This window comes from Macrosteles quadrilineatus, unplaced genomic scaffold (genome assembly GCF_028750875.1).
Source record: "Macrosteles quadrilineatus isolate MER2022 unplaced genomic scaffold, UCM_ALF_1.0 Scaffold_8__2_contigs__length_117827958, whole genome shotgun sequence".
Lineage (NCBI taxonomy): Eukaryota > Metazoa > Arthropoda > Insecta > Hemiptera > Cicadellidae > Macrosteles > Macrosteles quadrilineatus.
In genome coordinates this window covers 98,143,721-98,158,158 of record NW_026542601.1, presented here as the reverse complement: position 1 = coordinate 98,158,158, position 14,438 = coordinate 98,143,721, and the positions used below count along the sequence as shown (strand labels likewise).

Sequence of the window (14,438 nt, the reverse complement as noted above, 5' to 3'; positions counted from 1 at the left end):
TTAGTGTCCCCCAAAAGGGGGGATTTGGGGAGCAACTCAAATATTTTAAATGTAAACCCCTTCAAATGGCACTCATTTTAAAGTGTTTACAAAAACTTAAAGAATGGTGAAAACTAGAGGTCACTATCTCTTCTCTATCCAAAATGGTAGCCCGTCAAATGTTGTGGAAAATCAATGGTAAAATTGTTAATATTGGCTGCCATTTTGGATAGAGAAGAGATAGTGAGCTCTGGTTTTCACCATTCTTTAAGTTTGTTTAAACACTTAAAAATGAGGTGTCACTTGAAGGGGGTTTACATTTAAAATATTTGAGTTGCCCCCCAAATCCCCCCTTTTGGGGGGCACTCAAAAATTTCAAAATGATAAAATGAAACTTTCTGCTAAGATTGCTTGACCACCAAAAGGATATCTCTGTATATTTACTTGGAAAAATATTAGAGGGGGGGGGGTCTTGACTTTTTATTCACCCTGTACACATAGCATCCATAACCTTTTTATTCAATCTTCATCCATTGTACATTTTTCTAGTTCAATTGACTGTTTATTTAATCTCGGATTGTTTTAATTGTATCCTATTATTTGTGACCTATTTGTATCAATATGCGTATCTTGACTTATTATTTGTATTTTTTTTTATTCGCCCCTCAAATGGCGTAGCTCAATTAATCCTTTATATGCATTACTCGTATTTACGTATTTTTTCCCAGGTCGATTTTTTATTGCATGCCCCGTTTTTTTTATAATTTTAAATTTAACTTTTTGAAACATTTTTAAAATGAATTTAACCGAGCAATTTTATATCTAAGTTATTGATAACCATATTTACATAGTTACATAGTTACACATGTTAGAATCAACAAATAGTTCTTACTAAATAATATATAAAAACTATTTATTGATGGCTTATTTTGCTGGTATAAAAAGTAAAAAAAAAAATATTTTACGAAATTAAACAACTTTAAATTGTTTATTGGAATGATAAAAAGAGGACGCATAGAGTATTTAGATGGCATAGAATTATGTGATAACCATTAAAGTTTTCACCTTTAAAATATTCTGCACACAAATATTTTATAACATAGTTTTCGGACATAAGGGACTAGAAAGGTTTTTCTATGATATTATTATAATGTTTTATTTTGTGAAATAGATATAAATACAATAGACTTGGAGTTAAAATGGTAATGAACTTTAGTCATTTTACGATCATAAGATATTTACAATCCTATAATTAGTTAGCGGTTTAGGTTTAGGTTAAGAGGAAGTGCTGCTCAATCTGGTTAACAAGGATCTATTATTCTAATTCCGTAAGGAATTTCTTGTGCACAGCAAACTTTTATTTATGGACCGATTTTGATGATTAAGGTGTCAAATTAAAGGGAATTCTATGTAGAAGTCATGGAATAACTTTTGGCACGGTCAGTTCAATGTGCTTTGCTCCATTTTGCTTTAAAGTTGTCATGTATTTTAAATATCCAAGTCCTAATTTGTTAAGGTTACCTAACATATGATTCATTTCTTAAAAGAGAAAACCTGTCTTCATAAAAATAGCCCGTTTCCCTTCTGTCATTTTAATATTTACTTTTTCTGTTTACTTATCAGTTTACTTTCAAATACAATGATAACTTATGAGATGGGATAGTTTATTGATGCAGTTTCCTTCATAGGGAGTAAAAACCAGTCTATTTCATTATGTGATTGTATTTTATTTTCAGATAATGGAGTGTTTAACGTTTTCATAGATATTTTTATGTGTCGAGTTTTCCAATTTTTAATTTTGATTATCATAAAATTCTACCTATAAGAAACAATCCCGTGTTTGTGATTCGGCGACGTATTAACAACAGAGATGGAATTATAATAAATTGTAAAAAGTTACCTATGCTGGTTTTTGAAGTTCAAAGAAATGTTATGCGACCGCTTGATTTTTTTTATATTGCACGGACAGATGCTGTCACAAAACAGACTATTTTGAGTTAGGAGATCTTAGCATACAGTACAAAACAGATTTAAATTGCCAATAAAATTAAATGAGTCAGTCTCAGTCTCTGAAATAAAATCCAATAGCAACGAAGGTAAATATTTGTAAAATAATATTATAGGATGAAGCTTCTATGTCCAATAAGTATGCTTTATCTTCTGCAGAATGATTATTGCGATATATCGCCAGAAGAGAAGGCCAAGCAAAACCTTTTGGTGGAAAGGTTTTGGAGGTAATTTCCAGCAATGAGCTATCATAGTCTCTGGTGCGAGTCGCTGTGAAATGGTAGAAAATTCAATAATTATACCACCTTTATGGTCAATGTTTAAAAATGTTTCACTTGCTAAAAACATGAGAGCAAATCCAAGGAAATCAATATTTGCTGAATATCTTTTACGAATAAGGAATGGCCAAGAGAGCTACCCTAATGGTCTTTGTGAGACATTGACAAGTCTTCCACTACAATGTATTGCGAATCAAAATATCATTGACGAGATCTTCAGTGAAGGATTCTCTGAAGTTGCTTAAAAAAAGACAAAAATCATGCAATAATTTAACTAAAGAATTAACATGGTGACCAAATTAATAATAAAATAGCAAAGCAACTAAATAATGACAGTAGAGTTTTCTACTCAGTGGACACTTTGATTCAAGAAGAGGAAGACCGGTTACATGTCCCTGATGAATTTCTCCACACTTTAGCACCAAGTGGTTATTTCTCACAAGTTATGTTTATAAAAAGGTGGAATTGTAATTTTACTAAGAAATTTAAGTCCATAAAAAGGACTGGTTAATGGAACCAGAATAATGGTGAAAGAGATTAATGACAAAGTTTTAAATATGAAAATGATTACTGCAAGTTCGGCTGGAATGCGAGTATTATTATTCCAATTAAGTTTTAATCGTTAGAGGGAAATGTTCTCCTGAAATCCAAACATCTGCAGTTCCAATGCCAAATTGCTTTTGCCATGACCATCACAAAAATTCAAGGACAGACACTTGAACAAGTTGGTCTTATCTGCCATAGCCCTGCTTTCAACATGGGGCATTGTACGTACCGCACTTTTGATTAACTAAAAATAATGGTGAAAAAACAACGAAACCAAGGTCTTCTGGTTAAAGACGTTATTAGAGTGTTTGCGGAAAAAAATCGTATGGAAAGAGTTTCACCTTTAACATGTCAAAAGTAAGATGTAAATGTTAACTGTTCTGTCAGGCAGTATTGGGTACTCTGTTAAAACCTTTATTAAAACAGTAGCCTATTGAGTATTGACTTTTGATTTATTATGTAGTGACAAGGTAACATTTTATTTAAACTATTAAAATGACTTTTAAATGTAGTTAATATTTTTAACTGGAAACAGATAGTATACTATATAAATGCAATTTTTACTGGTGAAGGGCTATTTACAATAACGGTATGTTATGACTTTAGTGAATTAATAAATTATCTAAAATATTTTTAAATTAAAAATACAAAAGTATGACATTCACATTATAAATTGCATTTGAATTTTACCATCATCCCAAAACGACATCGTTTTAGCAATATGTATAGTGTAAGGTCCCAAATCGGACCTCTCTTAAATTTTAAATTAGAGCGGGAAATGTTACCGGCAGTGTCCACCCGCCGCACTAGTAGCGTCTTAAGGTCGTAGTGGTGTCGTCGATCAACTGGCACTCGATCTGCCGGCGTGTAGCTGGTCACTTCTCTCCTCTACTGCCTCTAAACTAAGGCAGGAACCCACGTTGGTCTAACCCACAGAGTGGAATAGTAAAGGTTAAACATAGTCGTCGTCACTATTCCAGATATTGAACAGTAAGGCCCCTATTACACGAGGTAGCCTGGCGATGTCGCCAGCGGCAGTAGCTGGCGACGCACTGGCCACCAAACCTATAACCAGTTGAGTAGCCAGTTGAGTAGCCAGAATTTTACCGCCGTGGCGCCGTTGTTGTGAGTGCTTGTCTTGCACTTGTACTTGTTATGAGCGGTGTTTACAGTGAATAATGAGTGATTATAAGTATCTTCTCCTTCTGTTACTTCTGAAGAAAAGGAGGCAAAGGAAGAGAAAAATGCACGTTCATCCAATGCTTAGTGCAAGAGAATCAAAAGGGTTATATTACACCCTTTTTGATGAGCTCTGTGCGGACAATAAAAAATGTTTCAATTATTTTCGTATGTCACAATCCAGTTTCTTCGAGTCATAGAAGATGATATAGACATTTTATCAACTGAAGTGAACAATTCACACACTCACAACACAACAGAACGCAACACAACAGTGTGCAAGTACCCCCGTGATATGAACTAACCGAGTGGCGACGTGATACTGGCGACCTAGTGTAATAAGCTCCATATGCTACAACGCAGCGTCGCCAATATGGGTAGCCAGTGGCTACCACAGTGGCGACGGGGCTCGGTAGCCAGTCGGTCGCCAAAGTGTGGCTGCGTCGCTGGCTACCCTCGTGTAATAACATCCATAAGAATCAATGCCCCATGACAAGCTGAGTAGCCAGTTTGGTCGCTGGCGACGTCGCCAGGCTACCTCGTGTAATAGGGGCCTAAGTACTCCGGTATTATTTTTTCTAAATATAATATTATTATAGTAGTAGCTTTTGTCATTCCTTTTTGGTGGAAATCTTAGGTTGGCTAGGCTACGATAGTTCAATCTAAATAGGTTAAACCCTTAACAGGACTACTCAGTATTATTGCTAGTTGTGGCTGGAGCTTCAATTGTTTCTTGGCGTAGACTAATAGGGGTCTACTACAATATTTGTATTAAAAATATATTGTTAGGGGACGGGCGAAACAGCTTACGTCCATCAATAGTAGCTTAGCTCTGCACTTGCCACTCATAACCATAAATTATAGTGGTTATAGAACGTATTTAATTTTTTTGGCATTAAATCGAATTGTTAGAGGACGGGCGGAATAGCCTTGTCAACGAAATTAAATCCTAGTTCACACGACTTTCACACTATATATATTTTTACTAAATATATCGTTAGGGGCGGGCGAAAAAGCCCAGCCAATTAATAATATAACTTGAACCCTAGACACACCTGACTGTTAGCAGATTCGAGGCATTTAAGGTGTAGTTTTACCCCTCCCCCCCTCAGAATTAACACCATACAAATTGGCGCCCGAACGAAAGGACTTAATTAATTAATTATACAGTATTGTTGTAGAATCTTAAACTTTCAAAATGAGAATTTGGCGTTTGTTTTTGAAATTTTTGTTCCAGCTATTTTGGCCTACATTTTACATAAATACCCCGGATAAGAACAAGGGTGATAAGGGTGATAAGACCCTGAAAGTCGTTTCAAGTACAGCAAGTACTGTAGTACTTTGACTAGGACCAGTACTACTAGTACTGGGACAATACCAAAAGTTGTCAAACAAGCCCAGTCTGTCTAGTAGTTTTTACTATTTTGAATAACACTCATATATACAGACACCATGAGATTGTTATATAATAGTATAGATTATCAAATTAACAAAGGAAATATGTAAAGTACATCTATTTCCAGAATTTATCGTACTTACAATACATGCAACAAAAGAAATTATGTTTGTATTTTTAGTTTTATACATATTGTGGTATGGTGCAATTTTTCACTAAATAAATAAAACCTAGATTCTAATTTGTCTATTTTACCATACCCTAAAATCCACTAAAATATCTAATTTAAATACTTTCATTCAATTATACAGAGCAGCAATACTCTCATTGATGTTTATAGCCTAGTACAAGTATCGGACCCAGGCGGCGGGTGAGTGCGGCGTTGCCAGTTCGAACGTCGCGGCCTTGTATTAGAGGAGGCTGTACTTTTACTGTACCGGGGGTGGATTTGTTTCAGTTCACTATAATGCCGTTTGGTCTCCATTCGGCCCCTGCCACGTTCCAACGACTTTTAGACCAAATTATAGGCCCTGAATTAGAACCTCATGCGTTCGCATATCTTGACGATCTTATCGTTGTTACCTCAACATTTGATGACCATCTTGTTTTGCTAAAAGAGGTTTTTGAACGATTGCGTACAGCCGGCCTCAAACTAAATTACGAAAAATGTAATTTCTGTCAGACCGAATTGAAATATTTAGGACATATCGTTAACGCCGAAGGTATAAGCACTGACCCTGACAAAGTAAAAGCGATCAACGAGTTTCCTAGGCCGAAGAACGGTAAGAGCCTTAGAAGTTTCTTAGGGCTAGCTTCCTGGTACAGGCGCTTTGTAGATCGATTTGCCCGAATCACTTCCCCTCTTACGAGTCTGTTAAAGAAGGGAAACCCGTGGAGGTGGACAGATAAACAAGAGCAGGCGAAAGTGAATTAAAAAGTCGCCTTACTTCTACGCCTATACTTGCCTGCGCCGATTTTGAAAAGACGTTCGTCATTCAAGTGGACGCGTCGGACGAAGCAGCCTCCCTCACCCAACGTCGTGACAATGGGGAGGTGGCCATCGCCTACGCGAGTCGTCTGCTTCCAAATGCCGAATGCAAAGTACACCGTAACCGAGAAAGAATGCTTGGCTTTAGTCTGGGTGGTAAAGAAATTTCGCCCCTATTTAGAGGGTTGCCGCTTTATTGCGGTGACGGACCATATCGCGCTAAAGTGGCTCTTGCGTCTAAAAGAACCTACTGGACGGCTGGCCAGATGGGTTCTCGAGCTCCAGCAAAATTAGTTTGATGTCGAGTATAGGAAAGGGGCGTACAACCGTGTAGCTGACGCATTGTCGCGTTTTCCAGTCGAGGGTTTGACTACTGACGACCTTGACATGTCGGCTTGTCCCGTGGACGTGAACACCCCGAGTCAAGTGGCGAAACAGCCCCAGGACAGTGTTACAGGGTCCGTGGATAAATGGTACGACCGTCTTTTTGCGAAGGTAGCCAGAAATCCAGTTTCCAACAATAGATTCATTATTCGGGACAATAAGCTTTATAAATTGTTTAGGTGGGAAGTGTCCCACGGCGAACCGAAAGAATGTTGGAAGCTTTGCGTTCGAGTAGAGGACCGTGAAAGGGTATTGGTTGAAACCCACGACTCCCTTACTGCCGGTCATTTTGGCTTTAAGAAAAAAGCCAAACGAACTGGAGAGAGTTATTCCTGGCCGGGCTGGCGGAACGACGTCCGGGCTTACGTTAGAAGTTGTGCTACGTGCCAAAGGTTTAAGGTCGAACAGACCATGCCGGCCGGAGTTATGCATTTTCGCCCTCCAGGTGGCCCCTGTCACACGGTTTTGGCAGATCTTATGGGACCCCTACCACGTTCCAAAAAAGGAAACACGTTTATTGTAGTCTTCCAAGATCAGTACAGTAATTGGACTGAAATGGCACCACTTAGAAGTGCCACTGCCGCGCAAGTAGCCCAGAAATGTAAGGAACTGGTCTTATTCTGGCATGGGTCTCCTAAAGTTCTCATCGTCGATAATGGCACTCAATTTGGTGCTCGCGTATTCCAGGAGATAGCAAAGGACTGGGACATAACCTTTCAAAATACAGCCCCATACAATCCCCAGTCCAACCCTATTGAGAGGTGCAACCGGGTAATTAAAACCCTAGTGGCGCAAAGTATTAAGGGTTCTCAGGAAACCTGGGACGAGAGTTTTAAGGAAATCGTGTACGCTATGAATACGGCGGTGCACGCGTCTACCAAGTACACGCCCGCCATGTTGTGTTATGGTCGGGAGTTAAGGGTGCCTAAGGCGATCCGTGGTCCGTTATTTGAGGTTGCTAATGACGGGGGTGAAATAACTCTTGATGAATCACGAGCAAATGCAACGTTTAAGGGCTCTATACCAAGCGACCCAGAGAAACTTGCGAAACGCGTTTTCATCTCAAGCTAGATATTATAATATGCGACGCCGGGATGTACACTATGTGGTTGGCTAGCAAGTATTAAAACGGGCTCACATTTCATCGTCCAAAGCTAATGCCGTGACCACGAAATTGTCGCCAAAATATGAAGGGCCATTTGTTATCACCCGTAAAGTAGGCTACAACATGTATGAAATTCAATTGCCCGGTTCAAGGAAAAAGCAAACCGCTCATGTCAAAGATTTAAAGGCACTCCAGGAGCGTCCAATTGTCGACTAATTTATAAATAAATCTACACCGTTGACTAATCCTAAATGGTCCCAATAGTTAAGTTTTAATTTCACTAGTATTAAATTTGCTGTACATAGTTGGTGTGTAGCATATTTTTATCACTATTCTATCTCAAATAAATAATTGATTTCTCTTGTTTGCAGGTCCCGCTTTTGCAGTGTAGTGCTTGGCATGTGCATGATATCATAGTTCCCCCACTCTTGCTTCACGCCATACCCTTTGCACCTTAGCATGGCTACCTTAAGGCCGATAATAAAAATTAGTAGTGGTGAGCTGATTGCGCTGTACAATAATGATTGTGTGGATGGACTAGTAATTAACGCCTACTTAAGGCTCCTAGAGCGCCGAAGTCGGTATTACCGCGAAGTGCCCTCCGCTTGGGCTTTTGACACGGAATTCTTTGGAGACTGGGCGAAGGGTGGTATCCGAGCTACCAGGGGGCGCGTGAGTGAAGATGCCTTGTTCGTGCACGAACTGTTGCTATTCCCGGTACACCTTCCGGAGGTAAGTGAAGTGGGGCATTGGGCCTTGGTGGTGGTGAACACTCGGGCAAAGTTCTTGCAGGCCTACGACTCGGTCCACTTGCGCAGGGCTCCCCAAATGAAAGTAGTGCTGAGTTACTTAGAGAAAGTGGCGTTGATACAGGGGGTGGAGTTCAACCCCGAGGAGTGGTCCCTCTTTGAGACACCAAACGAGGCTCCACGACAGCCTGACAAGACGTCGTGTGGCATCTTTTTGTGTGCGATGGCGGAAAAGCTGTCCAAAAATTCGGGGATTATTAAAGACTTGACCATCAACCCATGCGAGTGGCGAAAGAAAATCGCCCGAGCCCTTCGGAGAGGGCGGTTGGAAGACGAGAACTTCGCCCTACTTGAGGTTAATGAGGCAGACGAGCACGGACGGCGTTATGCAGGCTTTCCACCTGCCAGACCCCTCCGATTATCGATAGTCACTGGGGAAGGACGTCAAATAAGGGACGATTTAATGGAGGATCAAGTCAGTTTCCGGGACTACAACTCATTTAGGGCAGCGCCCGTTTTTGGGACCAGAGGAACTTCCCGGAGAATCAGAATGGTGGCGGAGGCTGAACCGCTTCTACAAAATAAGAAGGTGAGAGGACGGGACCTTGTACCGGGAGAAAGCACTGAAGCCTCAGAACCGTAAGCCTCAGTACCGGAGGCGCGTGTACTAGTCGGGTATATAGAGAATGATTTGGTGATTTCATTTTAATGAGGAGTTTTGTTTCCCTAGGCCAAAAGGCCGTGTTTCTGTTACCAATGAGTTCCTTGTGACAGTATTCGTAAATTTTGCTAGAAGAGAAGCTTGGCATTTTTATTTTATTTGACACAGAATGTTAATTTGTACTGTTGTTTTGTACTGTTGTTTTGTACCTTTGTGAAGTAAATTGTTTTGTTACTTAAAATATGGGGCTTGTCGTTTCATTGCCTACTACCTTTCATAACCACCTACTAAGGGCAAACCAATATAAAAAAAATATATATATTAATAAACAATGCCGTCTGTTTTTTTTTTTTTAGCGAATTTCCCTATAGGGAAGTAGCTATTACCGTAGGTCTCATGGTAAGACATAGGCCCGGGACCGATTTACTTTTTCATTTTGATGTCCCCAAAGGCCAAAAACACCATTCGTTCAAATTTTTATATATATATATATATATAGATTTATATATATATATATGTGTCCGTGAACACGATAACTTGAGTAATTTGTATCCGATTTTGATGAAATTTGGTTTGAAGGTGTAAGGCGGGATAAACTTGAATGAGTTCGCGATCCAGTATGATCGGACCATGGGAACAGGGTTTTATGGGAGGTTTTATGGGGTAAAAATAGGTTTTTCTCACTTTTGACCCTCAAAACACAAAATTTCCCAATTTTTCTCTAAACCTTCTTAAAGAGCTTAAAAAAACAAACAATTCAGTATATCAAAGTGTTTTTGTACGGTTATTGATTACGGAGAAAACTAAAAAAACTGTAAATTTAAAATTCCCATGTTATTCTTATGGAGAATATTGTAAAATGTTGTAGTTTGCTTGTTTATGGATATCTTTTGATAAAACTTGGCAAATATATTCATTTTATACTAAGCAATAATTATTTTACTTAAAACACACACTTTATTAGTTTCCTTGTAGCAGCAAACCTAGGTACTCGTTAAACCTATAATGTTATTTAAATAGATCGATTGAAAATCAATTCAGCCAAATGGAAATTCACTTAGACAGCAGGTTTGCTGCGGCGGGGGTATTTTTTTTTGTTCCCGAAAGTGAGAAGAGGGTGTAAGGTCCCAAATTGGACCTCTATTAAATTTTAAATTAGAGCGGGAAATGTTACCGGCAGTGTCCACCCGCCGCACTAGTAGCGTCTTAAGGTGTAGTGGTAGGGGTAGGGCGAGAGTTCTCCAGGACCTAGGATCAACCGGCACTCGATCGGCCGGCGTGTAGCTGGTCACTTCTCTCCTCTACTCCCTCTAAACTGAGGCAGGAACCCATGTTGGTCTAACCCACAGAGTGGTATAGTAAAGGTTAAACATAGTCGTCGACCCTATTCCGGGTATTGAACAGTAAGTACTCCGGTATTAATTGTTCTTAATTCAATATTATTATGGTAGTAGCTTTTGTCATTCCTTTTTGGTACAAATTTTAGGCTGGTTAATTATATTGTTAGGGGACGGGCGAAACAGCTCACGTCCATCGATAGTAGCTTAGCTCTGCACTTGCCACTCATAACCATAAATTATAGTGGTTATAGAACGTATTTTATTTTTTGCATTAAATCGAATTGTTAGGTGACGGGCGGAGTAGCCTTGTCAACGAAATTAAATCCTAGTTCACACGACTTTCACACTATATATATATTTACTAAATATATTGTTAGGGACGGGCGAAAAAGCCCAGCCAATTAATAATATAACTTGAACCCTAGACACACCTGACTAGTGACTGTTAGCAGATCCGAGGCATTTAAGGTGTAGTTTTACCCCCCCCCCCCTAGGAATTAACACAGGAATTATACAATAGATCTAAACAAAGAGAGATGAGAGATATTTAAGAGGTGAGTCGGTGGCTCAGTTGGTAGCGTCACGGACTTTGGGCCCAAGGCAGAAGTGTCGTGGGTTCGGATCCTGGTCACTGCCACAAACTTTTATCAGTACAGTTCACCTTTGTACTGTACCGGCTCACCCCTTGCTTTGCTGGATACGTTCCACGCACAGATCAGTAGTCTATGTGGACGGGCAAATGCAAGGTTAAAAGAGGCCGCCAACCTCTTAAAAAAAAAAAAAAAAACATGTCAGTTCTGTCCGTTTAGTAAAACCTAACTCTAACATAAAATATAAATTGTTATACTATAAATATTAGAATTTTAGTCTTAAAATGACAATTATCACCGTTAAAACCATTTTTTTTTTATTAATGAATAATTTAGATAAACGTAAAACCATTTTTACTCGAATTTTATAATAGTAATGAAATAGACAATTATTGTATCAAACACTAGTTTAAATAAAATGATTGTTTGAAGAGGATATCTGTCCTGTAATAGAATAATTATTCATGGATTTTTATTTTGTCCTTTTTCTTCTGACTTCCGGTTTTCTCGGGTAGAATTTAAGCTGTAATTAAATAGGAGTGGTTGTGATTGTGGCTTTATAATATTTAGATTGTAAAACATCCTTTCCTGTGGATGTTAAAGCAATATAAAGTAAAATATAAAAGTAAATATAAAAGTATCGTCGGCATAAAGTGGTTGCTTCCTAACGTTAATATTTCAGATAACCTCCATGATTGTGATAAGCACATATAGTATAATCAAACTTTGTATTTAAACGTCATCGTTTAGGACATAACTAATTTTGTTATACTTTTGTTTTACTTTTACATCTATTCTTTATCTAGGGCAGGAACATGCTTTATAAAGCTAAAAAATAAATTACATATACATTACTTAATAATAAATAACATCGAAGTCAATTTTATCCGACGTCTGTACTTTACTGGCATCAGCAAATAACGTTACTTATATTAAGAGTAAATAAACCGCTGAGGTGGGTTCATTGCCCTAAAAGCTGGATTTAAGTTCCTCTTTGGTTAGGTATACACTCATCAACTATTTACAAATCGTTAAGATCGATAGAACTGCCAGTGTTTGTAGTTGTGTAACACAGTTCCAATTTTTTTAAACTAAAACTCTTCTACGCCAGTGCAAATTTGCCTAAGCTGTTTCACCTAAACTTAGGTGGTAAACAAGGCCAAACTTGTTGTGTAAACAAAAAAAGAGGCTAAGGGTGTTATACAGATCGCGATTCTTTCATTTCACCCAATGTGTTTATATGTTAAAAACTACTTAGTGATGCATTTAAGAATAATAATTAAACTTAGAGGCATAAAACTCGAAATAAAATTAGTTCACTGTTCTTGTTTTTACCATGATATTACTCTATTCAGTCAGCAGCTAAAGTAACCCCATTGTAACCTATATTATTCCTTGATCTTAAGTTTCACAGGCGTTAAATTGATAAATCATACTTCAGGTATTAGTAATTTATTTAAAACTACATCCAATATACAAAAGTATTTAAAGATTTCTCTTCCAGGTCCAAAGTAACAGTTCCGAGTTGAGCGATGTCAAGTTTAACTCTCGCGGTCACGTTTTTGCTTAAAATAAAAATAAAGGATTAGAAACAAATATATCAATACAAAATGATAAAAACAGCAAATATTAGTCTTTGAATGTGTACACCACTTAAAATATGTTTATTTAGAGATTTGTTTCTAAGTAGACTTTTGGGACTTTGTTGTTTTATTTGCTTAAATTTCTAATGCACGTTTTCTTAATTGTATGCGCTTCGAAGCAAATTAATAATTCAACTTCTTTTGTAATCTCTCTTGATACTGCACCACTTGAAAACTAAATACTTTTCTTCTTCTTGCAGCAATAGTGATTGTTTTCATGCATGCTTTATCAGGTTAAAGTAGTTGTTTTAATTCCTAGGGCAAAAAAGTTAAAAGGTCTGAAGTTGATAATGTAACCTGAAAACGTATTTCATGTGTATACGAAAATTTATAAATGTCTATCTATTGGTATTAATATTTATTTCAGTTAATCATCGGGTTGCATTTTACTTTGTCAATTCCATCACTAAACTAACAAATATCCAGTTTTTTTTCTTCTTATCGCGTTATTAGAGTGACTGTTATAGAACTGTATTTTCGTCAATTAGTATTGACAATACGTTTATACAGCACCCCTTCTAAGGGATAACTGCTGAAGGTAAAAACAGTACACTACTTTCAACAATGTAAAACATTTAGCTAAAAGAATTTTAGTTGGATGGCAAGCATAGTTAATCACATACATTTTTAGTATTTTAGAATAAATTAATGTTTTTTTCAAAATTTTCTATAGCGTCCATAATACTAAATTTTATGAGATTAAGTAATTAAATATTATAGTCAAAACGTATATCTTTTTCAAACTACTTTTATGACACCATTAGTAAAGATAGAATATTAACACATGTAAGTTTGTATTACTTACTTGTTTAACACAATGATAGTATTACTACCATCTGGGTTGGTAGAGGCAACACATTCCACGATCTCTGGAGCCGAGACTGGTTTAATCGCTTCTAAATTGACAGTTTCTCCAATCTTAGACTTTCTGTAGATTTCTAGAATCTTGTCCACATCTAAGTCGTCCATGTCATTATAGTCGTAAGAAGTGTGGTTTTTCGCGGTGACTCCAACCCTCTTTGACCCAGGAGGGATGAACTTTGAGAAGTGACCCAGGGCGTAGAACATCGGCTGTTTGTAGAACTCTCCTGTAATATTGTTGACGATGACAGCAGCGTCGAGAGCCAGGTATAGGTATGGACCTCCTGTCATATTTAGGGCTAAGTTCCAGTCTATGTATCCTTGAGTCCAGTGATTCAGGTTCTGTAAAATTATAATGTAATGGTTAGCAAATTGTACCATTTCTTGTGAAAAACTTAATTTAAATGTAATTTAATTTTGTAAGGATTATTGTATTGGATAGAATGGTTAAATACATTTAAATCTTAAATTAAAAGGAACCTTGTCATTTATTTGTATAGCTTTTATCAATGTCAAATAGACAGTTGCTGAAACGTGTTTTAAAGATAAATTCATCCTGCTATGCACACTTACCTAGTACACCTTCATAACAAACGATCAGCTCCCCTAACTAGCTACGAAACCAAGAAAGCAACTCTATTGCACAAAATAGCTTTTCCCTACAGTTACCTAACAATGCACATGTTCTCTCACTGATTTGAAAAAGCAAAGTGACCAAATCGCTAATCAGTG

The 14,438-nt window shown here is 37.6% G+C and overlaps 1 protein-coding gene across 1 annotated transcript in view; it reads right to left on the bottom strand.

The window, feature by feature from the left end:
• Window positions 1–12,638: 12,638 nt before the first annotated feature.
• LOC129000595 (putative glucosylceramidase 4) overlaps window positions 12,639–14,438 on the bottom strand; it is a 67,249-nt gene continuing 65,449 nt past the window's right edge. The window contains exons 9-10 of the mRNA XM_054427556.1: window positions 13,651–14,048; window positions 12,639–12,767 (exon numbers count right to left, since the gene is read on the bottom strand). Coding sequence (XP_054283531.1) covers window positions 12,665–12,767; window positions 13,651–14,048 — 501 coding nt within the window. The 3' untranslated portion in view covers window positions 12,639–12,664. The remainder of the gene's footprint in view (window positions 12,768–13,650; window positions 14,049–14,438) is intronic.